At 48.9% G+C, this 24,361-nt stretch overlaps 1 protein-coding gene across 3 annotated transcripts; it reads right to left on the bottom strand.

Moving 5' to 3' along the window:
* Window positions 1-2,907: 2,907 nt before the first annotated feature.
* On the bottom strand, window positions 2,908-24,138 carry LOC118693654 (zinc finger protein OZF-like). 3 transcript variants are annotated; one of them, XM_036394437.2, is made up of 7 exons: window positions 24,058-24,138; window positions 22,324-23,662; window positions 20,031-21,022; window positions 18,857-18,860; window positions 12,920-14,044; window positions 4,796-4,909; window positions 2,908-3,649 (listed from the first exon to the last, which is right to left on the bottom strand). In XM_036394437.2, exons 2-7 carry the CDS (start codon window positions 23,646-23,648, stop codon window positions 3,451-3,453), a joined length of 3,759 nt encoding a protein of 1,252 aa, XP_036250330.1. In that variant the 5' UTR covers window positions 23,649-23,662; window positions 24,058-24,138; the 3' UTR covers window positions 2,908-3,450. The 3 variants fall into 3 exon arrangements, with proteins under 3 accessions (XP_036250330.1, XP_036250297.1, XP_036250321.1); XM_036394404.2 differs by lacking the exons at window positions 18,857-18,860; window positions 20,031-21,022; window positions 22,324-23,662; window positions 24,058-24,138 and adding an exon at window positions 14,413-14,474 and having other exon boundaries at window positions 12,920-14,253; XM_036394428.2 differs by lacking the exons at window positions 18,857-18,860; window positions 20,031-21,022; window positions 22,324-23,662; window positions 24,058-24,138 and adding exons at window positions 14,413-14,478; window positions 17,140-17,208 and having other exon boundaries at window positions 3,555-4,909; window positions 12,920-14,258.
* Window positions 24,139-24,361: the final 223 nt, after the last annotated feature.

Genomic DNA, 24,361 nt, shown 5'->3' with positions numbered 1-24,361 from the left:
ACAGCACTGAGGATGCCAGAATTATTTTATGTTTGACAGACAAGTGGAAAAATTAATGAAAAACAAATATTTTGAACCATATTAGGTATTGAAAGATGCAACTTATGAGAGTTCCTGAGCCTCAGGTCACTAAAAGCAAGGAGGAGCATTGGTAGATGCTTACTCTCATGCTTTTCCTTAGGTCTCTTGGGAGTCTTGTTTCTTGTTTCAGTCTCTTGGAGTCTGTTCCTGTTCTAGATGGATCTTTAGTCTGGTCTTGTATGGCTATTCTTGCATTATTTATATATTAATGAGAACGTTAATTTTTTTCTCAGTATCACAGACTCTCTTGGGTTGGAGGGCTGGAGGAGGTTTCTGGACCTTTCCAGTGCAGCTCTTCCCCAGCCTGTATTGTTCCAATACCATTCCCATGTTTCCAACCCGTGTATCTGTGAGTCTGTGTACTAAAGGCATATGTGAAAACCTTCTGATACATAAAAATTATGTAAACCATGCTGATGGCTTCATCAACAAGCTCCACAGAAGATGCCAAAGGCAGCTGAAGAACTTTGGAATAGTGCTCTTATCAGTGGGATATTAAACACCAGTTTGCATAAATCACTATGAGCAAAATTTTGCATTTATATTTTAGTCAGAGAATTACAGAAATCACAATTCTCAAAGTGGTGTCATTTTGGCAGCTGCATCAATATTGACATGTCTTCTAACAGTTGAATGTCTGTAGGGATATTTAATGACTCTTGCTACTCCTGTGATAAACACTGGTGCCAAGCTGAAGTTTAATAAATGATTATATGTTTTGTTTACTAATGTATTGAAATCACTGTGTCAATCATTGATTAATACAGGAAATAATGTTGGTATTATTGAGAAATATGCTGGCTCTTCTGCCCAGCTGCAGGAAAAGCAGGCATATAGAAACTAGGGCTGAGGGGCAGAAAGGGAAGAGCAGCTTTTATTTGTTATACATATCTTGGTAAATGTTCTAAAAATCCTGTTTAAGTCTGTTTAGTTATCCAGTAGGGAGGTGAGACTTGAAGAAAAAAATTTCATCTTCTGTATTATTCTGAAACAAAGTTTCCATGTGTCTTGGAATGTTCCAGTAACTTTGTGAACTTGAATGGGTATTTAATGTTATGTATTTTTAGTTTTCTATATTTTTGAGTAGGCAAATGCTGTAATCAGAAATACATTGAACATGGTATTGAAAATATCCTCTCGCTACATTAACTGATTTTAACTTGAGTGTTTAGAGCATGAGATGTGGGAATCTTGCATGTTTTGGGCCTTCATATAAACATGATCTAATATCCTGTGATTCTTTTCCTTTCTGATCCTATCAGTAATGTGGACTAAGTAACTCAAAGTATATTCAGTTTTATAAAACATTTTTCTACAGCATTTTTTGAGATAGGAATGATTATATGGGATTGTACAATAAATGGAAAGGCTTGTACTGAGTTAACAAACTTTAAAAAATGATCACCACTGCCATTTGACATATGCCATGGCTGCATATTGCAAACTTTGTTTTTCTGCTTCATAGTGCCCAAGTGAGCAGAGCTCAGTTTCTCTATGTCCTCTACCCTGTCATATTCAACAGGAGAGTCTGCCCAGTGTTCCCACACTGAGCCCAGTGTTCCCTTTCACACACAAGGGACTCACCAGGTTATTGCTCATCCTTCTCCAATTCTGCCTAGTACTACAAGACTCTGCTTCAAAGCTGAACACAAATTATGATCCCACCCTCGTGTTTACAGATTCATTCAACCCACGGCAACTAAACCTCAGGAAGAGGCTGAAAGTCCTGGACAGCATTACAGCAGTTCCTTCAGCTGATGCAGAGATGTTTTGGAGGACAGGGCTGGCATGGGAGAATTGCTGGGTGGAAGCTGTAGTGGCAGCCAAGAGTAAGCATAGAGATACAGAGAATGAAATGGAGGAGCTGAGGGAGGCAGGTGGTGGTTTGAGGGGTAGAGTGAGGAGAAGGACTGGAAAGGAAGCTTTTTTATAATTTTATGCCATTCAGGAAAAAGCTGAAGGAGAGCTTTAGTAAACAAACCACACTGTCTTTACCCACAGAGCAATAATAAGCTACTCTGACTCTTCCTGTACTCCATGACAGACCTCTGTGGTTTCTTGTATGATCTCAGTAACCAACTGATTTACCAACATTGTTTTCTACACAGCCTGTCTCTCATCTGTCTTTGGTCCTGCTGCTTAGGTCCTGACCCTCAAAACTAAGAAAGTAAAAGGCTTTTTTTTTTCCAGAACTTGAGATATCTGAAGAATTTGCTGGGATTCTTAGTTACTTACCTCTTTTCCACTAGAGCTAGGAGTCAGAAGTTTGTGTTTTAAGTGACTTAATTTTGCTACTGAACAGGAATCATCTTTGCTTTATGAACATGTCACAGGATTGAGTTTTAGACAGTTAAGAAATCTGGGTTCATTTGTTCTATATTTGGGTGATGGTTTTGAGGAAATTACATTGTTTGAGTTGTGTTGGTTGAGTTTTTATTATTTTGCAATTTATCATAAGCTTTCAAGCTCATCAAATCCAAGTTACATCCCAGTCACTTAAGTTTCCTTAATGAGGAATGGTATACACATTCTATTAAAGCTTGTGGTGAGAGTAGAACAGCAAGAAAACTGCAAAATTCTAACTTGTGTTTTATTGTGTTTTATTTATATAGACCTTGTTATCTCACTATATTTCTGCCCAGTCTGATAATTCTTTTGTCACATAATATAAAAGATACTTATAGTTAGAGACTTCCCTTTTTAGTTGTAAATAAAAGCAAAGATGTAGTTTTAACAGCATATGAATTATAATAAAATAACCCCAACCCAACAAAAACCAAACCAAACAAAAAAACTAAACCAACAAAACCCCACAAATCCAACCCATGCCTTTATAGTTTTATTTCCATTTTTGAAGACAGTATGGAGAGAATAGCTGCTTTCATAGCATGGAAACTGCTTGGCAATTTTCAACCCGTTTCCAGCATTAATTTTTTTCTTCTTGGCAATTTTCAACCCGTTTCCAGCATTAATTTTTTTCTTCAGAAAAGCAAAGCAAAGGACCATAATATGGGGAAAGACAGTATTTTCTTATTAAGGCAAAGCACTACCTATAAGACATCTTCCCTGACAAGCTGTTTTTTAACTGGTCTAGGACTTTCTCCTGAACTGATGCTTCCAGTAGCCTGTAAAATAATTACTGTGCTTTATTTCTCCTTAATATACCAAGGTACAGAGACAGTTTTCAACACTTCTCTTTTCTCATATAAGAAAATGTCTAAGGAATATCTTGGAATATGAAATTATGAGAATCTCAGTGAGAAGAAGAATAATATTTTAGCCTCTGGTGACCTTAAGTAAGTAATGGATGCATATGAAAATTGCAGATGCTAAAATTCTCTGTTGCCGATTTCTATTTTGCAGGTATTACTATGATGGAGACATGATCTGCAAGGTGCAGGGCAAGAGGTTTGTGTACAAATTTGTGTGTGACCTGAAGACTCTGATTGGGTACAGCGCAGCAGAGCTGAACCGCTTGGTCACGGAGTGCGAGCAGAAGAAACTGGCCAAGATGCAGCTCCATGGCATTGCACAGCCAGTTACAGCAGTGGCTCTGGCTACAGCATCCCTGCAAGCAGAGAAAGATAATTAAGCACTGGGACCTGTAAGTGGGAACCTGAGGCCTTTCCTCTATAACCAGAGCAGTTGGTGCTCTTACCTTGATCAGAATTGGAAACGTCTTTTGTTTCTTGATTGTACAATATAGAGCATGAATTTCTATAAAGAACTCAGACGTGCATAAATTTGGATCTTTTAACAGCATATATTTTAATGTAATTTAAGGGATCACCCCAACTTCTGCAGCTAGTGAGAGGTGGAGCCTGTGACCACAGCTGTGCAAAGTAATTTTTGCAACACTTCTAACAAAAATTAAGTCCCTGTAGTCCCCAGGCTGATCAGTTGTGTGAATGCAGCCTTTTCCAGTCTTTTGTTCTCTGCTGAACTACCAAATGGCATTTGATGCTTTCAAAGTTTACAATATATTCGTTATTCTGTTAATCAAGTGGAGCTGAAAGACATGTTAAATGTTACAAAGCATCAAGTTCTTAAAATAGCTTCTGTGTTTAAAAGCAAAGGACACTTAAGACTAAACTTAACTGGAGATCAGTGCTGAGGAAGAAGATCCAGGTTTAGATATGGCTTAGGTGAAAAGCCAATTATGAGTATTTCATTGTAGTATGCACATAATATACATATATGAGGGCAAATACCTGTTTTGAAATATGTGCTTGACATTAGCCATTTGGCAGAAAGCAAAGGTGAACTTCTTCCCCCCATGCCATTCCCCATCAGGTAATTCAAAAACTTGAAAAAACAGCCCTCACCCAAAGAGTGGATTGTTTTGGTGGGGAGTATTAATGCTGTGTTCTGCAAGGTGCTTATACCTGCATGGTAGTCAACCTTAGTATCCAAAGACTTAAGTTAATCACAGTCAGTAGTCCCTGGTTAGGAACAGAAAGCAAATTGAAAATAGTTTTACAGAGAACTGTGGTTTAATTTCCCAATCATTGTACAGTCTAACGTATATTAACTACAAAGAGGTACTTTTTATTTAAAATTAAATTCTCTTTGAACTTCCAAGTGATATTTTTGAAGCTTCTAAAGCCAAATGCATGCTCCAGAGCTAGGTGCAATTTGAAGCCTGGATGATGAGTCAGAAATAGTTGGGATGTATCGTGAATTCTGAGCTACTCAGTGCTTCTTGCAAACTTACACATGCAGAGAAAAGTAGGCTTCAGCTTTTGAGTTTCCATACTGGTGTCTGTTAGACTGCTTCTTTTGATGTCTGAGAATGGTATGATTTGGGGGTTGCTTTTGCCTCTTCCTGCTAAAAAAAAGCATAATTACTATGTCAGCATTGATGTTCACCAACGTTTTAGAAATTAAACCCCCTCTGGTAACACTTAACAATTACAAGGGAAGACCTTTAATTCTGTTAGGGATCGAGCTGCTCTTAAACCTTAAATCTGAAGTCCTTGAACAGTGAGATTCTGAACAAAGTGTGTTTGTGCTGAGCAGTGAGAGCACTGGGCTGCTGCTCTTGAGCTGAGCAGGAATGGTTACACTTGCAGGCAGAAGGCAGAGAATACAAAGACTTGTGTGTATCCTCAAGATGTGTTGAGGACAAGTTTTTTTTGTAGGTGGATGCTCATCTGCAAATAGGTTTTGCTTGACTAGAAGGTTTGCATATAGTTCTAATTTGTGTTTTTTCATCATTGACATGATTATAAAATCAAAGGGTTTTTGCTGGATTCTTTTGGTAACTCTTACTGTTGTTCTCATCCTTGAGTTCTTACAGCACTCCACCTGCTGAGCATGCTGATGTCATTTTGCTTGTAAAAAACATTGTAAGCCCTGAGCAAAAAATATAAGTGTATCTGTCATGAAAGGTCAACATCACCCCTTTTCTTGCTGTTAGAGTTGGTGTCATTGATTGGCAAGTGTTGGATGCATCTTGTGCAGGAGATGGAGGTCTGCTTAACCAAGAATTATGTGAAGTGGATGTCTGAGGGCAGCAGCTCTGCTTGTAACAACATTCCGTGACTAAACACAAGTCCAGTACAAGTCACGGGTTCTAAATAGCAGAGTTTTTGAGAGGCATTTTTAGTTAAAATTCAGGATAAAAAGAAAAGAAGCTTAAAATACCAGCTTTCTATATCAAACTGGACTGTGGGTAAGCACACAGCAAAATTGAAAAGCAGTATCAATACTTCATTCCCCTGCCTCTTCCTGTTACATGGTAAGTCCGATGGGGGAAACTTCTGCTCCCATCCTTTGTTTGTGGTTACATCCTGTTGTTGCTTTGCAGCCTTTCAGTAGGAGTAAGGGTCCTTGGGGTTCTTTGTTGTGGCTCCATCTGCTTTTCCACCATGTTCTAATTAGTAAAGAAAGAACCTTTCAAGTGGTATAAAATTATTATCACGCTGTCTGTTGTTGAAGGAGAAATCTGTGACTAACTTGATGTCTTCAGTAAAACAAAAGATGTAGAATATATTGTCAAAGGATTTTCTGTTACTGCCGGAAGGAAAACATAGAATATTCCCAATTTTTGTAAAACAGAAGGGGTTTTGCATACTTTTTACTCTTTAAATAAAGACACTTATATCTGCTAATTATTACAAATTTCTTTGTTTTGCCTTTTTTTGTAATTTTCCATAAAACAATTATTTTCTATTTTTACTCTGATAAAGTATTTGTGGATAAAATGTCAATATAGTAAAATAAAAATGTTATACAGCTAATTTACCTTCTTAATTTTTCAGACATTTGTAGTATCTTTCAGGGACAAGCAGTTCTGAGATGCATACTTGCTCTTTATTCTCTTTTCTCTTAAAGTCAGAAGCTCAGTACAGAAAGGCAAGCTCAGCTTATATTCTGAAGATGCATCTTCTTTGACTCAATACTTGGCTATGTGTTTCTACTTTTAAACTATAACTCAGTGTCGTTTGTTTCTGTAGCAGCTTTCTTTAACATCTTAATTGTAAATCTCAGAATGGTGCTTAGATTAAACAAATGATGAAAACTCAGTAGTAGGACAGAATGGAGCCCTGGGAAATTATTCCATTTATGCTTTTATCAGTGATTAAGTCAGAATGGTTCACGTTGACCTGTAAATTTTGGACTTTTTCATTCCTGCAGATGGCCCCATTTACTTCATGTGGCTCTGCTAACAAAACTGCTAGTACTGTCCATGTTAAAAACAAGATAAAATTCTGATTTTACTGCTCTTTATTTCTACAGAGGCACAATTTAATAATATTCTCATTATACTTTGAACTCCTCCATCTGGACTGCCAAATTCAAGACTGAAATATTTTGTCATCTTTATACCTACCACATCACTTGATTTTAAAATGTTTATGTTTAGCTTAGCAGCAACGACATGTAATTGATGGCAAATACTGGTTTTCAGACATTTCAGTAACTTGTTGGACCTGTTGACCTTAGAATTCTTTTCCAACCAAAATTAATCTGTGATTTTAAAGTTCACTTACAAGTGCTCTGGTATCATATTAGTGGAGGACCTATTATTTGGGTTTTTAGCTATTAGTATATTTATCCAGTGTGAGTTTCTTTTGGGATTCCTACCATACAGAAATTGTTATTGAAACAATGTAGGGAATTACAACTAACAGCTTGCAATGTCTTTCTTAATCAAGATAAGCTGACATGGAACTCTGCTGCCTGATCAAGAAACTGTTATGTGGTCCATTAACACAGGTTTGTGGGGAATATTTGTACTGACTGGACTGGGGTGTCTTGTTCTTCGAGGTCATACATATTCTTAAAGGTTGTGAATTTAATATTGCTGTGTCAGGGCTGTTAAAATATATTTGGGTTGATAATGTTTCATTTTTTTCCTTTCGAAAAGTAATTCTTAATATGAATGATGCTAAACAAGAAATTAATTAAAGGACAGGAATTACTGATTGACTGGTTTTGAGGGTTGTAACATGGAACCCTGTGCATTAGATACATTATTGCTCCATTACATTTTGCCTCATTATTTCATGATTGGAGCCCACAGAATCTAATCATGCACCAAACTGAAATTTTACCATCTTGCAGTTTTAGAGTATTGACATCTTACCCATTCATAACTTGAAATGAAGGTTAAAAAATACTGAAGAGGGAGAAACAAATACTGTCTGATATTGCAGAGGTCTAAGTTTAATTAAATTGGCCTTTTACTTGTGAAACTGGGCTTCTGAAAACCAAAATTAAATGCTTCTAGTGGCAGTTGTTGCACTTTTTTCCTTCCTTTTACTTCTATGACCTTTGAAAGTCTTCAATGAAGTGGCAGTACAGCAGGCAAATTATTCCTTTTTCCTGACAGTGGTCCCAGGGAGCGTGCTAGCTCAGCACCTGCCTTTTTGCCAAGGGACACTGGTGCCAAAGTAAGTCCAGGAGTCACTCTCTCCTGGGAAGCTTGGCTTTTTCCTTTCTTCAAAAGGACATGCTGTGCATGCAGACTGGTTTTCAGGAGATATTTTCAACATCTTTTAAACTAGCTTGTGTCTAAAAAATGTGTTTTTTCCCCATGACCTTCAGGGCAATCAGTTTTCTATATGGAAAAGAGGCAATTTCCCTTTGCAAGGCTTAACTTAGACAATGAAAAAATGCCTGTCACTTGCTGGAACTGTAAATCTTTAGTCATTAAACAAAATCTTAATTGAAACCCTGGTTGTAGTGGTTCAGCAAACTAATAATAGGTGTAAGAGAAGCAAACATAGATATTACCAAGTAAGATCTCATACAGCTTCTTTCCCAAAAGATGAGCTCAGCTGTACCTATAGAGATTTTTGGCTAAAAAAAAATTTAATAAATAGTCTCCTGCCCCAAGGAAAAGAAACCTTTTTTCAATGCTTATCTGAGTCTCTGAGAATTTCTTTACCTATCTTCCTCTTTGAGAAGGATTTCTCCACCCACACCTATCACACATTCAGAAATACAATATGCATTCTTTCTTGTCCAAGAAGAAATCCTGATATATTTCCCACTTGTCTGTGTATTCTAGAATTGTCCATGGTACTCTACAGCAATCCTGGATAGCTTTCAGAAAGAAATACAATTGTGCTTTATGCCTTGATCATATGAAATCCTTTAGGTTCTTGCATAGTAATACATGTGGGCAGCCTGTGACAACAATTATTATAAACATGTTAATGTAGTGTTGTGTTGTAACTGCTCTGCCTTTTAATGAGGAGCCTGTAGTCCTAACAGTAAATTAAAATACAACTATATCATCAGAAGGACCAGGAAAGAAACATTCTCAGCAGCCAGCCCTTCAGTATGACCGCTGTCACCTCCACCCACCATAAGATCTGATGCTTGAAGCTTCATTCCTGTGTGACAAAAAGAGGAAACTCCACTGTGCTGAGCTCTGTCCCTCAGCTGTGCTGCTGTGCCTCACTCTTTCTCATTTCATCTATGAAGAATTTGCAGTGACAAGAAATAATTAAAATACAACTTCATTGTATATTAATCTTGGAAATGCTCTTGAAGAGGGAGGTCATTGCTTGCTTTCAGATTATGGAAAGTTACAATTTTCTTAGGATTTTTTGATTTCAGAAGAACTGAGTTGATTTTCTATGTCCTGTAGGGTGGAAAGTAACTTCTTAAAAAGAAGTCCTACTCCACTACCAGGATTTCCCAGCTGATGTCACTCTGACAATAGATTCAAGCACCCCAGAGGTCACCAGCACTCTTTATAAAATCTAGTGATGCTCCTGAACAGAGATAGCATGTCCTAGGGTTGCAGGAGGGAGATGCATTGGCACACACAGCAGAGCTGAAGGCTGAGCATCACCGGGAGGGGGCAGAACAGGTGTGGGCAGGGGGCTGGTGCAAGAACAAATCCCAGCATGAAACAGGAACCCTGAATTTGCAGTGAGTCTGGCACAACTGTGCTGAGACGTATCAATAGCTCATTTGTTTTTACTGGATTTTTGTAATGCCCCTTCACATTGTTTTGTCCCAAAGCCAAGTGCAGAGCTTCCCATTTGCTACTGCTGCACCTTCACCCTTCCAAAGCTGCCTGGTTGGGTTCCACTTTTCTGGCAAGTGAACATCTCTCCTCCTCCTTTCCACCACCTCCAGCTGCTGCTGTAAGCACAGAGATTTTGCCTTCCTTGGTGGAGGTATGATGTGTCTCCTGGAGCAGCAGTTAGTGAATTAAATTAATCAGTTGAAAATGGCTCTTTTCAATCCAGGATTTTTCTAAGTATATGAAAATTACTCCCTTCCTTCCTAAATAAGTACTTTGGTTGCCTGTTGCATTGCAAGCTGAACATGAATCCAGTTATAAATAACAAATGCAGCCCACCTCCACAAACCAGCCTTTGGGCTGACTGACAGAGGCTTGGACAAATAACAACTCTCCTAAAACACAAGCATTTGACCGGTTAAGAGTCTGTGGGGCAACAGAGTTTAGACCAATGTCTGTGTAGCACTGGCAGTTTTTGAATTGCCTATGAAAGGGTGTCTGATACAATAAATCAGGTCTGCTGATGACCAAGGGGAGTTTTGTCATGTGTTATGTCTCTGACACACGAACATCAGGGGTGTTATATTATTCATGGTGACATGAGGACAAGCAGTCCAAGGACCTGTGGAAATTGCAGAGAGAGATGGAGCAAAATGCTGGAAAAGAAAGAGGCCAGGAAGAGCCAAAAATAGGCAGCAAAGGCTGCAGGAGCTAGCTTTGAAACAAAGGTCACAGGAAATCCCAGCCAAAGGGCTGTGTGGAAAAGAAACCAGAGAAGTTGAAAAAGCTAAAAAGAGCACACTGGGGCCATATTTGGATCATACTGGGAGTGACTGGACTAATACTGGGAGTATCTGAGAGTGACTGGGAACATACCCTGCACATCATCCCCTATACTGGGCCTGACTGGGAGCATGCTGGGAGCAAATGGCATCATACTGGGACTGACTGGGCTGATCTAGGAAGCAACTGGAACCACGCTGGAGGCAGCTGGGACCATACTGGGAGAGATTGGAAGTAACTGGGATTATGCTGGGGAAACACTGGGAGGGCTGGCATGTGGCTAGGATCAAACTGGAGCTTACTGGAATCATACTGGGGTTGAAAGGGAGTGACTGGGATCACACTTTGGGCTACTGGGAGCAACTGAGGAAAACTGGGATCATGCTGCAAGCAAACTAAAGCAACTGGGAAGGACTGGATGCCTGCTGGAGGCAACTGGGATATACTGGGCATGACGGGGGAATCATACTGGGAGAACTAACACCTTACTGGGGCCACTTGCAGTGTCTGGAAATGACTACAGACATGCCAGAGGCAACTGGGATATACTGGGAGTGTCTGTAACCATACTGGGATGACTGGAACCACACTGGGAACTACTGGGACCATGCTGTGGAGAACTGGGACCATGCTGGGGGCAACTGGGAGTGAGTGGAATCCTGCTGGGAGGGACTGGGATCATATGGGGAGTGACTGGGACTATAGCAGGGACAAGTGGGTTCAACTGGGACCATACTGGGAGTGTCTGTAGCCATAGTGGAGTGATGGAAGCACACTGGGAACAGCTGGGCCCATGCTGGGAGCAACTGGGATCACTCTGAGGGTGACTGGAATCATGCTGGGATTCACTGGGGGCAACTGGAATGGTGCTGAAAGCAACTGGGAAGAGGTGGGAGTGAGTGGGAACAAGCTGGAAGCAACTGGGATAAACTGGGAGAGACAGGGACTTACTGGGATCATACTGGAGGCTACTGGGGTCATGCTGGCATTAACAGGGAGCAACTGGGATCACACTGGAGGCAATGGAATTGTACTCAGAGTGTCTGGGAGCAACTGGGATTAGACTGCAAGTGACTGGGATCATACTGGGAGTGGCTACAATCACACTGGGATTAGAGTGGGTGTGATTGGATCCTGACTGGGGGTTACTGGGAGCTACCAGGCCCATGCTGGGAGCCAATTGGGGACATAAGTAGAGTGACTGGGAGCAACTGGGATAAAACTGGGGGCAAGTGAACCACGCTGAGGTAACAGGGAGTGCCTAGCAACGACTGCCAGAATATTCAGGGCAACTGGGATATACTGGGAGGGTCTCAGACCATATGGGTGTGGGACTGGGAGCAGACTGGGAGCAACTGGGAATGTGCTGGGGGAACTGGGAACATGCTGGGGGCAAGTGGGAGCATCTGGGGCCCTGCTGGGAGAGACTGGGATCATACTGGGAGTGCCTTGGAGTATGCTAGGGACAACTGGGAGAACTGGGAACACACTGGATGAAAGTGGAAGGAACTGGGAGCAACTCGAACTGTGCTGGGAGCAATTCGCATCATCATTGGGAAGGACTGGGAGGGACTGACCTCGTCTGGGAGTGCCTGGGATCATGCAGGGAGGCGGGGGAAGTTACCAGGATTGTACTGGGAGTGCCGAGGAAACTGAAAGCACACAGGGGAGCAACTGGGCTCATACTGGGAGGACACTGCCAGCTTCGAGACCCCCTGAGGTCCATCTGCGGCTCGGCTTTGGAGCCCTGCCAGCTGCAAACATCCCCCCAAAAAACCCCAAACCCAGGCACCCCCCGGGATATTTGGGCTCAGCTCCCCCTGCCCGGGATGGGGGGCGATGCTCCCAGGGCTGCGGCGACTTCAGAGAGCGTCAGAGCCACGAAATTCTCCCCTTCCTCTCCTGCTGCGGCCGCTCGGCCTCTTCCTCTCTCCCTCCTCCTCCTCTTCCCGTTCCCAAAGGCCGAACCGTGAGGGCAAAGGGGGTGAGGAAAGGGCGGGAACCGTGAGGGGAAATGGGGTGAGGAAAGGGCAGGAACCGTGAGGGGACACTCTGGGAGGCGGCGGCACTCTGCAAACAGAACTGCAATGGACTGAACATGAACGGGAGAGAAAGCACTAAGTCTGAGACTTTTATTTGCTATCAAATACATCCCACACACTCAGCCCCACACAATCCCCATCCCACCGCTCCAAATTGGGATCCCACTTCTCCCAATCTCCTCCCAACTCCATCTTACTCTGGTGGCTGTGGAATCGAGTAGTTTGGTAGGACACTGAGTTTTTTGAGGTGGGTGTGAGCACTTCCGGGGTGGGACTGAGCTGTTTTCACTGGGATTTGAGTGGTTTTGAGGTTACAGATGTACCCATATTGGCTTTTGGAGTGCAAAGAGATGGAGAACAAAAAGAAATTAAGGTGAAACTAAAAGAAGCAGCAGCCAGGTGTGTTCCCAGCATGGATCACAGGGAATGTGAGTGACCAGGGCTGTGCCCAAAGTGCCTCCTCCAGTGGGGGATGGAGCTGGAGCAGCTCTTCCCACACTCGGGGCTCTCGCAGGGCTTCCCTTACCGGTGCCTCCGTTGGTGTTGGGTCAAGTAAGAGCTCTGTGAGAAGCTCTTCCCACACTGGGGACACTTGTAGGGCCTCTCTTCTGTGTGAATCCGATAGTGCAGGAGGAGGCTGGAGCTGGTCAGAAACCTCTTCCCGCATTTATCACACCCATAGGGCCTCTCCCCAGTGTGGATGCGCCGGTGGGTGATGAGGGTGGAGTTCTGCCTGAATCCCTTCCCACATTCAGGGCATTGGAAGGGCCTCTCCTCCCTGTGAATCTGATAGTGCCGGAGGAGATGGGAGCTGATCTTAAACCTCTTCCCACACTTGGAACACTCGTAGGGCCTCTCCCCAGTGTGGGTCATCTGGTGCGTGATCAGGTGGGACCTCTGGCTGAAGCTCTGTCCACACTTGGAACACTTGTAGGGCCTCTCCCCAGTGTGGATCCTCTGGTGGCTGATCAGGCTGGTGCCCAAGCTGAAGCTCTTCCCACACTCCCCACACTGGTAGGGCCTCTCCCCAGTGTGGGTCCTCTGGTGCTTTATGAGGCTGGAGCTCTCTCTGAAGCTCTTCCCACAGTCCCCACACTCGTAGGGCCGCTCCCCAGTGTGAATCCTCTGGTGGCTGATCAGGTCAGACCTCCACCTGAAGCTCTGTCCACATTCCCCGCACTCATAGGGCCGTTCCCCAGTGTGGGTCCTCTGGTGGCTGGTCAGGTGGGAGCTCCGAATGAAACCCTTCCCACACTCCTCACATTTGTAGGGCCATTCCCTAGTGTGGATCACCTGGTGCTTGATCAGGTGAGAACTCTGGCTGAAGCTCTGTCCACACTCCCCACACTCATAGGGCCGTTCCCCAGTGTGGATCCTCTGGTGCAGGATCAGGCGGGAGCTCCGACTGAAGCTCTTCCCACATTCCCCACACTCATAGGGCTTCTCCCCTATGTGGGTCCTCTGGTGCTGGATGAGGTGGGAGCTGCACCTGAAGCTCTTCCCACACTCCCCACACTCATAGGGCTTCTCCCCAGTGTGGGTCCTCTGGTGCTTGATCAGGTCGCAGTTCCACCTGAAGCTCTTCCCACACTCCACGCATGTGTGGGGCTTCTCCCCATCATGGAGCTGCTCATGGAGCACCAGCTCCGAGCTCTGGCTCGATCTCTGGCCACCTTCCCTGCCCAGGCTGGCTCTTTCCCCCTCAGATCCCCGCCATCTGCGTTTGCAGCCCCTCTTCGTGCGGGATCTCTGGGGCTTTTCCTCCCCGTTGGCTTCCTGCACCGTGGAGCCGCTCAAAACGGCCTCTTCCACCAGGTTCTGCCGTGGGCATTTGTCCTCCCTGCTCTCCATGCTCAGCTCCTGCTCTGGGGGAGGAAGGACAAGGACAGGATGGGATTTGCCTCCGTGCCACAGGCAAGGGCAAAGAGATCCCCCCAGGGCTGTGCTGCAGCCAGGGCCGTGCTGGGCTGGGAGATGGAGCAGCACAGAGGGGGAAAGGGGCACCGACTTCCTCCTCACCTGCCTCAGTGTCCCGGGGCATCTTCCTTTTCCTCGCAGCCTCCCAAGGGTTGGCAATGGGAAATCCTGGTTTGGGGAAAACAAGGAATGAGCACGTTTGTAGGAGCGTTGCGGGGGTAGGACAGTCGGGACAGATGGAGACGAGAGATCTCTGAAGCCAGGTTGTGGAACTTGTGGTTTATTGCAAAGGGCCTGGGTGCAGGGCCCTGCTTGGAACTGCCAGGCACAGCTCGGAGCAGGCCCGAGAGAAGAGAGGGGGAGAGAGGATGAGAGGGTAAGAGAGTAAGGGAGTAAAAAGGGTAAGAGAGCGAGGTTCCCATTACAATACAATAAATCTTCTTCTGTGTTGAATATTCTATTTCTCACTAACCAATCTAGTACCATATACAAATCCTATAGCATTTACATACAACCTATAAAAATCATTACATCACCATACTGTGTTACATTTTAAACCCTAAAAATTACTCTTTGGACCCCTTCTGCTAAGCTAGTAGAGTCTGCTCTGACCCCTGGACCTGTCTGTAAGCAGAGGGAATTCTTTCATCAAAAGGGGAGTACCTTCAGTCGGGCCACACCATTGTTTTCCAGTTGTTCAGTAACTAAGGCATCTCAAAGCTGGCTTTCATTTCAATCTTGCTTCTGCTTTCCATATTCTCAAAATCTTTTGCCAGACAATCATATTTATAAGGCTTTCCTGTTCCATCTTCCCCAACACACGTTTAGTTTGAAGGTCCCTCTGCCCGAGTCCATCTCTACAAGTCACCGGCCATCTGGGCTCCATAAAAACCTCCCTGTGGTGGTTTGACAGGAAATGTGTTTTTTGGGATGTTGTGTTTGGGCCAATGGATATTCAGACTTTAATATTGGCATTTAACCTGGCCATTAGGACATGGACACGCCTCTGAGAACACGGGGTTAAAAGCAGGGCTCTCCCCTGGGAGGCTCCTCTTGGGTCTCCAGCAGGAAAGAGTTCGGGTCTCTCCCCCGGCCCAGCTGCTGGCTGGGCAGGGGGAGGGGAAGAGCCATGTGGCCGGGAGAGGTAGGCCTGAGCCCGGGGGTGGAAGAGAGAGAGAGAGAGAAACACTGGGAGCCATCGGGCAGCCGAGAGAGAGAGAGAGAGAGAGAGAGAGAGAGAGAGAGAGAGAGAGAGAGAGAGAGAGAGAGAGAGAGAGAGCCTCTGCCTGGGACTGTAACCTTGAAACTGGATAAACATGGGCCTGTGCCGGCAGCACGGCTGGGACGGAGAAGAAGAAGGGGGGGGTTCAGCTGGCCGCTTGTAGGAGCTTTTAACCCCTTTTTGGAGAATGAGAACTTTACAGATCATTGACCTCTCCTAGAAGATAGAGTGGAAGACGAGGAAGGAAATGTGCAAGTGTGAGAGAGGTCTGGGTGAGCGAGAGATAGTAGAAGAGTAGAGAGGAACCCTAGTGGGAAGAGATGATGGAGTGGCTTTTGCTGGACTCTATTTGTACAGCCATGGACAGACCCATGTTCCTTGTGACACAGAGACTGCATCTAGGGGGAGGCAATGGCCACAGAACCAAGAGGGTTCAGTGTTGATGCCCCTCGGCCCCAGGGGGTGAAAAAATATGGGGGGGACAGGTGTCCCAAAGGAGAGATTGTGGGGACAGGTGTCCCAAAGGAGAGACTGTGCCTTTTTTGGATCAGGACAAGGCATCCTTAAAAAGACAACCCTAGAAGCAGCTCTGGTCCGTGTTCAGTGGTGAGAGCACTGGACATGAAAGGAAGAGGTCACGATGGCAGATGTACTCCGGGCGGTGCCACGAGCAACACGGAAACACACGAGGCTTCAGCTGTGTTTCCAGGGGAAGCCCATGGTACAAGAAGGACTCCTCTCCTCTTGATGAACTGAGGATTGATTGTTTGAAGGGTGGTTCTGACTAAGAGTTGGTGATTTGGGGAATAGATGCATTGTATTGGAAATTTGATGGGGGGAGGAGGAAATGTATTTGTAAGGTTTTCCTTTTCCCTGTGTGTGTTCCTTTTTATCCATAGTTGTAGTGTAGTTAATAAAGTTTTGTTTTCTTTCTTCCCTAAGTAGGAGCCTGCTTTGCTTATTCCTGGTCACATCTCACAGCAGAAACCAGGGAGAAGGTGTATCTTCATGGGGGCGCTGGCATTGTGCCAGCGTCAAACCATGACACTCCCAAACACCAAGATTCAGCCCTGAAAAAGCCTCCCAGGAGTTCCCCGTCCCTGGTCCCTCTCCTCTGGTGTTCGGGGGTTCCCCCCTGTCCCAGCTGCTGGGGGTCACGCTTGGATTGGGGGTCCCCCTTCTCCTCGGTGCCCACCCTGCCCAGGCTGCTGGCAGTCCCAGCAATCCCAAAAGCTCCCCCTTCTTCGCTCCCCCCATTTCGGGATGCCGGGGCTTTTTGGGCTCCCGGGGTCCCTTCTCCCCTCATTCTCTGCTCTGGGCTGCAGCGGCTCCAAGGAGTCCCCCCTGCCCCTCTCCAGGCTCTTGAGGCTCCCGCCAATGGCGGCGCTCCCCCCTCTCTGGGCTCCCCACTTTGGCCTCCTGGGGGACACAGGGCTCTGCTCCTCCAGGCTGCCTCTGCCGGCAGCCGCCGCCGGCACCCACCGATGTCCCCCCAAGGGGCCTTTTCCGCTCAGCCTTGGACTTCTTCATTCTCCAAACATCCCCCCAAAAAACCCAACCAAGGGAACCCCCCGGATATCTGAGCCGAGCTCCCCTTCCCCACTCACCGCGCGATGCGGGGAGGGGCGATGATCCCACACGTGGGGGCTGCGAATTCAGGCAGCGTTCGACCGCACGGCTGCTTCCGCTCAGCCTCGATCCGCCTTTGCCCCTCCTCTTCCTCCCGCTCCTCCTCTTCCTCCCGCTCCTCCTCCTCCCCCCTCTGTGTTATCTCCACCTCCTTCTCCTCTTACATCCCTCCCCTTCCATCCCTTCGCCTCCTCCTCCTTCCATCGCTGCTCTCTCTCCGCCTTCATCCCTCCTCTTCCATCTCCCCTCCCCCTGCTCCTCCCCCCTTACCCCACCTCCTTCTCCTCCTTCATCCCTCCCCTTCCATCCCTCCTCCTCCTCCCCCAGCAGCAGCGACGCCCTCGGTGCCCGTTCTCGCAGCCGCGGCAGCAGCGGCGATGGAGCCGGGACAGGTCGGGATGGGCAGCGCGGGGCTCTCGGCTGCTCCCAGCCGCTGCGGGCGGGGGAAACCCGGCCCGGGCCGAAGGAGAGGCAAACTGGGCAAACTGGGGGCTGCACATCCAAACTGGGACTTGCTGGGGACCCTGCCTGGGCACTGCCAGCCCTTGGGGCTCCTCTCGGCACATCCGCGAGGCGGGCACGCACAGAGGGCTGGGGGATCCCAGCAGTGGCAGCACTGCCAGGGACTGGGCTGGACTGGGATCGTACTGGGAGTGACTGGGACTGTACTGGCTTTGTACTGACATCATATTGGGATCATACTGCCATACCAGGGCAGACTGTGATCACACTGATGGAGACTGGGATCACACTGGGATCATACTGGGAGTGAATAGGAGCCTGCGGGTGGCACTTGAGACCATGTTAGGGGCAAATGGGATATTCTGGGAGTGACTGGGATTATGCTGAGGATGACAGGGAGCAGCTGTGAGTAACTGGGATCACGGCAGGAGCAACTGGGAGGAACTGGGAGTGACTGGGAGCATGCTGGGGATGATTGGAAACTGCTGGACTTATACTGGGATGAACTGGGATCATGCTGGAGGTGTCTGGGATCATACTGGCAGTGAATGCCACTACACTGAGGCTGACTGGGAGTGCTTGTGAGCAAATGGGATCATACTGGAAGGAATTGGAAAGATGCTGGAGGGAACTGGGGTACACTGGGGGGTACTGGGAGTGACTGGAAGGAAAGTGGAGGTGAACAAGAGGAACTGGAACTATGTAGAGCAAAACTGGTTTATTCTGGCAGTGACTGGGAGCACTGGGGCCATATTTGGATCATACTGGGAGTGACTGGACTAATACTGGGAGTATCTGAGAGTGACTGGGAACATACCCTGCACATCATCCCTATACTGGGCCTGACTGGGAGCAACTGGGAGCACATGGCATCATACTGGGACTGACTGGGCTGATCTAGGAAGCAACTGGAACCACACTGGAGGCAGCTGGGACCATACTGGGAGAGACTGGAAGCAACTGGGATTATACTGGGACCATGCTGGGTGTGACTATTATTATGCCAGGGGAAACTGGGAGAACTGGGAACACACTGGATGAAACTGGGATGTTCATGTCAGCAAATTGCATCATCAGAGGGAATGACTGGGAGGAACTGGGCCCGTAGTGGGAGTGACTGGGATCTGGCAGGGAGTGACTAGGCTCATATTGGGAATGACTGGGCTCATACTGGGAGTGAGAAAGCTCATACTGGGAGTGCCGAGGAAAGTGGAAGCACACGGGGGGACCAACTGGGCTCATACTTGGAGCAGACATTGCTGGCACCCAGATCCCCCAAAAGCACCTCCTGGGGACCCCCCGATGTCCCCACGATGTCCATCTGCGGCTCAGCTTTGGAGGCCTGCCAGCTGCAAACATCCCCCCAAAAAACCCCAAACCCAGGCACTCCCCGGGATATTTGGGCTCAGCTCTGCCAACCCAGGCACCTGCAGGATGGGGGGGGGCGATGCTCCAGGGGCTGTGGCGACTTCATGGAGCGCCAGGACCACGAAATTCTCCCTCTCCTCTCCTGCTGCAGCCGCTCGGCCTCTTCTTCCCTCCCTCCTCCTCCCCCGTTCCCAAAGGCCGGAACCGTGAGGAGAAAGGGGGTGAGGAAAGGGCGGGAACCGTGAGGGGAAAGGGGGCAGGGAAAGGGGCGGGCTCAGGCCAAGGCCGGACACTGTGAGGGGACACTCTGGGAGGCGGCGGCACTCTGCAAACAGAACTGCAATGGACTGAACATGAACGGGAGAGAAAGCACTAAGTCTGAGACTTTTATTTGCTATCAAATACATCCCCCACACCCAGCCCCACACAATCCCCATCCCACCGCTCCAAATTGGGATCCCACTTCTCCCAATCTCCTCCCAACCCCATCTTACTCTGGTGGCTGTGGAATCGAGTTAGTTTGATATGACATTGAGTTTTTTTGAGGTGGGTGTGAGCACTTCCAGGGTGGGATTGAGCTGTTTTCACTGGGATTTGAGTGGTTTTGAGGTTACAGATGTATCCATATTGGCTTCTGAAGTGCAAAGAGATGGAGAACAAAAAGAAATTAAGGTGAAACTAAAAGAAGCAGCAGCCAGGTGTGTTCCCAGCATGGATCACAGGGAATGTGAGTGACCAGGGCTGTGCCCAAAGTGCCTCCTCCAGTGGGGGATGGAGCTGGAGCAGCACATGAAGCTCTACCCGCACTCGGAGCACTCGCAGGGCTTCCCTTACTGGTGCTTCCGTTGGTGTTTGCTCAAGTTAGAGCTGCTGGAGAAGCTCTTCCCACACTGGGGACACTCGTAGGGCCTCTCCCCAGTGTGGATGCGACGATGGATGATGAGTTGGGAGTTCTGCCTGAATCCCTTCCCGCAGTCGGAGCATTGGAATGGCCTCTCCTCTGTGTGAATCCAATAGTGTCGGAGGAGTTTGGAGCTGCTCGTAAAGCCCTTCCCACACTCGGAACACTCATAGGGCCTCTCCCCAGTGTGGCTCCTCTGGTGCCTGATCAGGGAGCAATGGTGGCTGAAGCTCTTCCCGCACTCCCCACACTTGTAGGGGCTCTCAGCACTGTGGGTCCTCTGGTGCTTGATCAAGTCAGAGCTCCAGCTGAAGCTCTTCCCACACTCAACACACTGGTAGGGCCTCTCCCCGGTGTGGATCACCTGGTGGCTGATCAGATGCGAGCTCAGTCTGAAGCTCTTCCCACATTCCCCACACTCGTAGGGCCTCTCTCCAGTGTGGATGCGCCGGTGTTGGATGAGGTTGGAGTTCTGCCTGAATCCCTTCCCGCAGTCTGGGCAGAGGAAGGGCTTCTCCTCTGTGTGAATCCGCTGGTGCAAGAGGAGACTGGAGGTGGTCTGAAACCTCTTCCCACACTGTCCACACTCATGTGGCCGTTCCCCAGTGTGGGTCAATTGGTGCTGGATCAGGCTGGAGCGCTGGGTGAAGCTTTTCCCACACTGCCCACACTCATAGGGCCGTTCCCCAGTATGGGTCCTCTGGTGCTGGATCAGGCTCTCTCTTTGTCCAAAGCTCTTCCCACATTCCCCACACTCATAGGGTTTCTCCCCAGTGTGGGTCACCTGGTGCCTGATCAGATGGGTGCTCGACCTGAACCTCTTCCCACACTCCCCACATTCATACGGCCTCTCCCCAGTGTGGACCATCTGATGCTTGATCAGGTCAGAGCTCCACCTGAAGCTCTTCCCACACTCCCCACACTCGTAGGGTCGTTCCCCAGTGTGGATCACCTGATGTTGGATCAGGTGGCAGCTCCGGCTGAAGCTCTTCCCACACTCCCCACACTCATAGGGCTTCTCCCCAGTGTGGGTCCTCTGGTGCTTGATCAGGTCGCAGTTCCACCTGAAGCTCTTCCCACACTCCACGCACGTATGGGGCTTCTCCCCATCATGGAGCACCAGCTCCGAGCTCTGGCTTGATCTCCGGCCGCCTTCCCGGCCCAGGCTGGCTCTTTCCCCCTCAGATCCCCGCCATCTGCGTTTGCAGCCCCTCTTCGTGCGGCATCTCCGGGGCTTTTCCTCCCCGTTGGCTTCCTGCACCGTGGAGCCGCTCAAAACGGCCTCTGCCACCAGGTTCTGCCGTGGGCATTTGTCCTCCCTGCTCTCCATGCTCAGCTCCTACTCTGGGGGAGGAAGGACAAGGACAGGATGGGATTTGCCTCCGTGCCACAGGCAAGGGCAAGGAGATCCCCTCCAGGGCGTCCCCGGCAGGACGGCACCGGCACTCCCCGATGTCCCCCCAAGGGGCCTTTTCCGCTCAGCCTTGGACTTCTTCATTCTCCTCGCAGCCCCCCAAAAAACCCAACCCAGGGACCCCCCCGAATATCTGAGCCAAGCTCCCCCTCCCCACTCACCTGCGCGATGCGGGGAGGGCGATGATCCCACACGTGGGGGCTGCGAATTCAGGCGGCGTTCGACCGCACGGCTGCTTCCGCTCAGCCTCGATCCGCCTTTGTTCTTCCTCCCGCTCCTCTGTGTTATCTCCACCTCCTTCTCCTCTTCTATCCCTCCCCTTCCATCCCTTCTCCTCCTCCTCCTCCTCCCTAACCCCACCTCCTTCTCCTCCTTCCATCGCTGCTCTCTCTCCGCCTTCATCCCTCCTCTTTCATCTCCCCTCCCCCTGTTCATCCCCCCTCACAGTCTGGAACCGTGAGGGGAAAGGAGCGGGCTCAGGCCAAGGCCGGACACTGTGAGGGGACACTCTGGGAGGCGGCGGCACTCTGCAAACAGAACTGCAACGGACTGAACATGAACGGGAGAGAAAGCACTAAGTCTGAGACTTTTATTTGCTATCAAATACATCCCACACAATCCCCATCCCAAGGGTCGAAATTGGGATCCCACTTCTCCCAATCTCCTCCCAACCCCATCTCACTCTGGTGGCTGTGGAATCGAGTTAGTTTGTCACAAGCTAGAGTTTTTTTGAGCGGGGAAAAAGCCACTTTGATGTGGAGCTGAGCTCTTTTCCTTTAAGACTGAAGTGTTTTCACTGGTGTTTGAGTGGTTTTGAGGTGACAGATCCATCCCTTTAGGCTTTTGGAGTGCAGAGAGAGGGAGAAGATAAAAAAATTAAGGCCCAACCAAAAGGAGAAGCAGCCAGGTGTGTTTCCAACATGGATCACAGGGAATGTGGTTCCTCCAGTGGGGGATGGAGCTGGAGCAGCGCACGAAGCTCTTCCTGCCTCGTTGCACTTGCAGGGCTTCCCTTACCGGTGGCTGCATCGGTGTCGGGTCAAGTGAGAGCTCTGTGAGAAGCTCTTCCCACATTCCCCACACTCGTAGGGCCTCTCTCCGGTGTGGATTCGCTGGTGGATGATGAGTTGGGAGTTGTACTTGAATCCCTTCCCACAGTCGGGGCAGCAGAGTGGCCTCTCCTCTGTGTGACTCAGATTGTGCAGGACAAGATGAGTGTTGAACCGAAAGCTATTCCCACATTCGAAACACTTGTAAGGCCTCTCCCTAGTGTGGATCTTTCGGTGTCTGATCAGGGTGTCATGGTCCCTGAAGCTCTTCCCACACTCCCCACACTCATAGGGCCGTTCCCCAGTGTGGATTCTCTGGTGCTTGATGAGGTCAGAGCTTGATCTGAAGCTCTTCCCACACTCCCCACATTTGTATGGCCGTTCCCCAGTGTGGATCCTCTGGTGCTTGATGAGGTCAGAGCTCTGGCTGAAGCCCTTCCCACACTCCCCACACTCATAGGGCTGTTCCCCAGTGTGGGTCCTCTGGTGCTTTATGAGGCTGGAGTTGCAGCTGAAGCTTTTCCCACATTCCCCACACTCGTAGGGCCTTTCCCCAGTGTGGGTCCTCTGGTGGCTGGTCAGGTGGGAGCTGCAGCTGAAGCTCTTCCCACACTCCCCACACTCGTGGGGCCTCTCCCCAGTGTGGATCATCTGGTGCTTGATTAGGTCAGAGCTCCACCTGAAGGTCTTCCCACATTCCCCACACTCGTAGGGCTTCTCCCCCGTGTGGATCACCTGGTGCCGCATCAGGTTGGACTTCCGGCTAAAGCTCTGTCCACACTCTCCACACTTGTAGGGTCTCTCACCAGTGTGGGTCATCCGGTGGCTGATCAGGTGGGTGCTCGTCCTGAAGGTCTTCCCACACTCCCCACACTCGTGGGGCCGTTCCCCAGTGTGGATTTTCCGGTGCTTGATCAGGCTGGAACTGAAGCTGAAGCTCTTCCCACACTCCCCACACTCATAGGGCCGTTCTTCAGTGTGGATGATCTGATGCTCGATGAGCTTGGAGTTCCACCTGAAGCTCTTCCCACACTCCATGCACGTGTGGGGCTTCTCCCCATCATGGAGCTGCTCATGGAGCACCAGCTCCGAGATCTGGCTCGATCTCTGGCCACCTTCCCGGCCCAGGCTGGCTCTTTCCCCCTCAGATCCCCGCCATCTGCGTTTGCAGCCCCTCTTCGTGCGGCATCTCCGGGGCTTTTCCTCCCCGTTGGCTTCCTGCACCGTGGAGCCGCTCAAAACGGCCTCTGCCACCAGGTTCTGCCGCGGGGATTTGTCCTCCCTGCTCTCCATGCTCAGCTCCTGCTCTGGGGGAGGAAGGACAAGGACAGGATGGGATTTGCCTCCCTGCCACAGGCAAGGGCAAAGAGATCCCCCCAGGGCGTCCCCGGAGAAGCACTCCCCCTTCTTCGCTCTCCCCATTTCTGGATGCCGGGGCTTTTTGGGCTCCCGGGGTCCCTTCTCCCCTCATTCTCTGCTCTGGGCTGCAGCGGCTCCAAGGAGTCATCCCTGCCCCTCTCCAGGCTCTTGAGGCTCCCGCCAATGGCGGCGCTCTCCGGCACCCCCCGATGTCCCCCGAAGGGGCCCTTTCCGCTCAACTTTGGACTTCTTCATTCTCCAAACATCCCCCCCCGCAAAAAAAAAAACCCCAACCCAGAGCCCCCCCCGGGATATCTGAGCCGACCTCTCCCTCGCCGCTCACCTGCGCGATGCGGGGGCGATGATCCCACAGGCAGGGTTCGACCCCGCGGCTGCTTCAGCTCAGCCCTGATCCCTCTTTGTCCCTCCTCTTCCTCTTCCTCCCGCTCCTCCTCTTCCATCCTCCCTGGTCTCCTCCTCTTCCAGCCCTCCTTTTCCCTCCCTCCGCCTCCTCTCTTTCCCCACCTCCTTCTCTTCCCTCTCTCCTCCTCCTCAATCCCTCCTCAAGGAAAGAGATGGAACCCTGAAAACCCCCCAGCACTCCCCCAAACTCCGAAGGACTCCCCCAAATTCTCCCTAGGACATCC

Source organism: Molothrus ater, chromosome 2 (assembly GCF_012460135.2).
Source record: "Molothrus ater isolate BHLD 08-10-18 breed brown headed cowbird chromosome 2, BPBGC_Mater_1.1, whole genome shotgun sequence".
Taxonomy (NCBI): domain Eukaryota; kingdom Metazoa; phylum Chordata; class Aves; order Passeriformes; family Icteridae; genus Molothrus; species Molothrus ater.
The sequence above is the reverse complement of the archived record's forward strand: the minus strand, read 5'-3'. Positions and strand labels throughout refer to the sequence as shown.

What these genes read in the sequence shown, in the direction of transcription:
- LOC118693654 (XM_036394437.2), bottom strand. Translation starts at nt 23,648, where the DNA reads ATGGAGAGCAGGGAGGACAAATCCCCGCGGCAGAACCTGGTGGCAGAG. An exon ending in CGACACCGATGCAGCCACCG is followed by an intron (nt 21,023 to 22,323) that starts GTAAGGGAAGCC and finishes ATCAAGCCAGAG; the next exon opens with CTCGGAGCTGGTGCTCCATG. An exon ending in CAACACCAACGGAGGCACCG is followed by an intron (nt 4,910 to 12,919) that starts GTAAGGGAAGCC and finishes GCTTTTTTTTAG; the next exon opens with CAGGAAGAGGCAAAAGCAAC.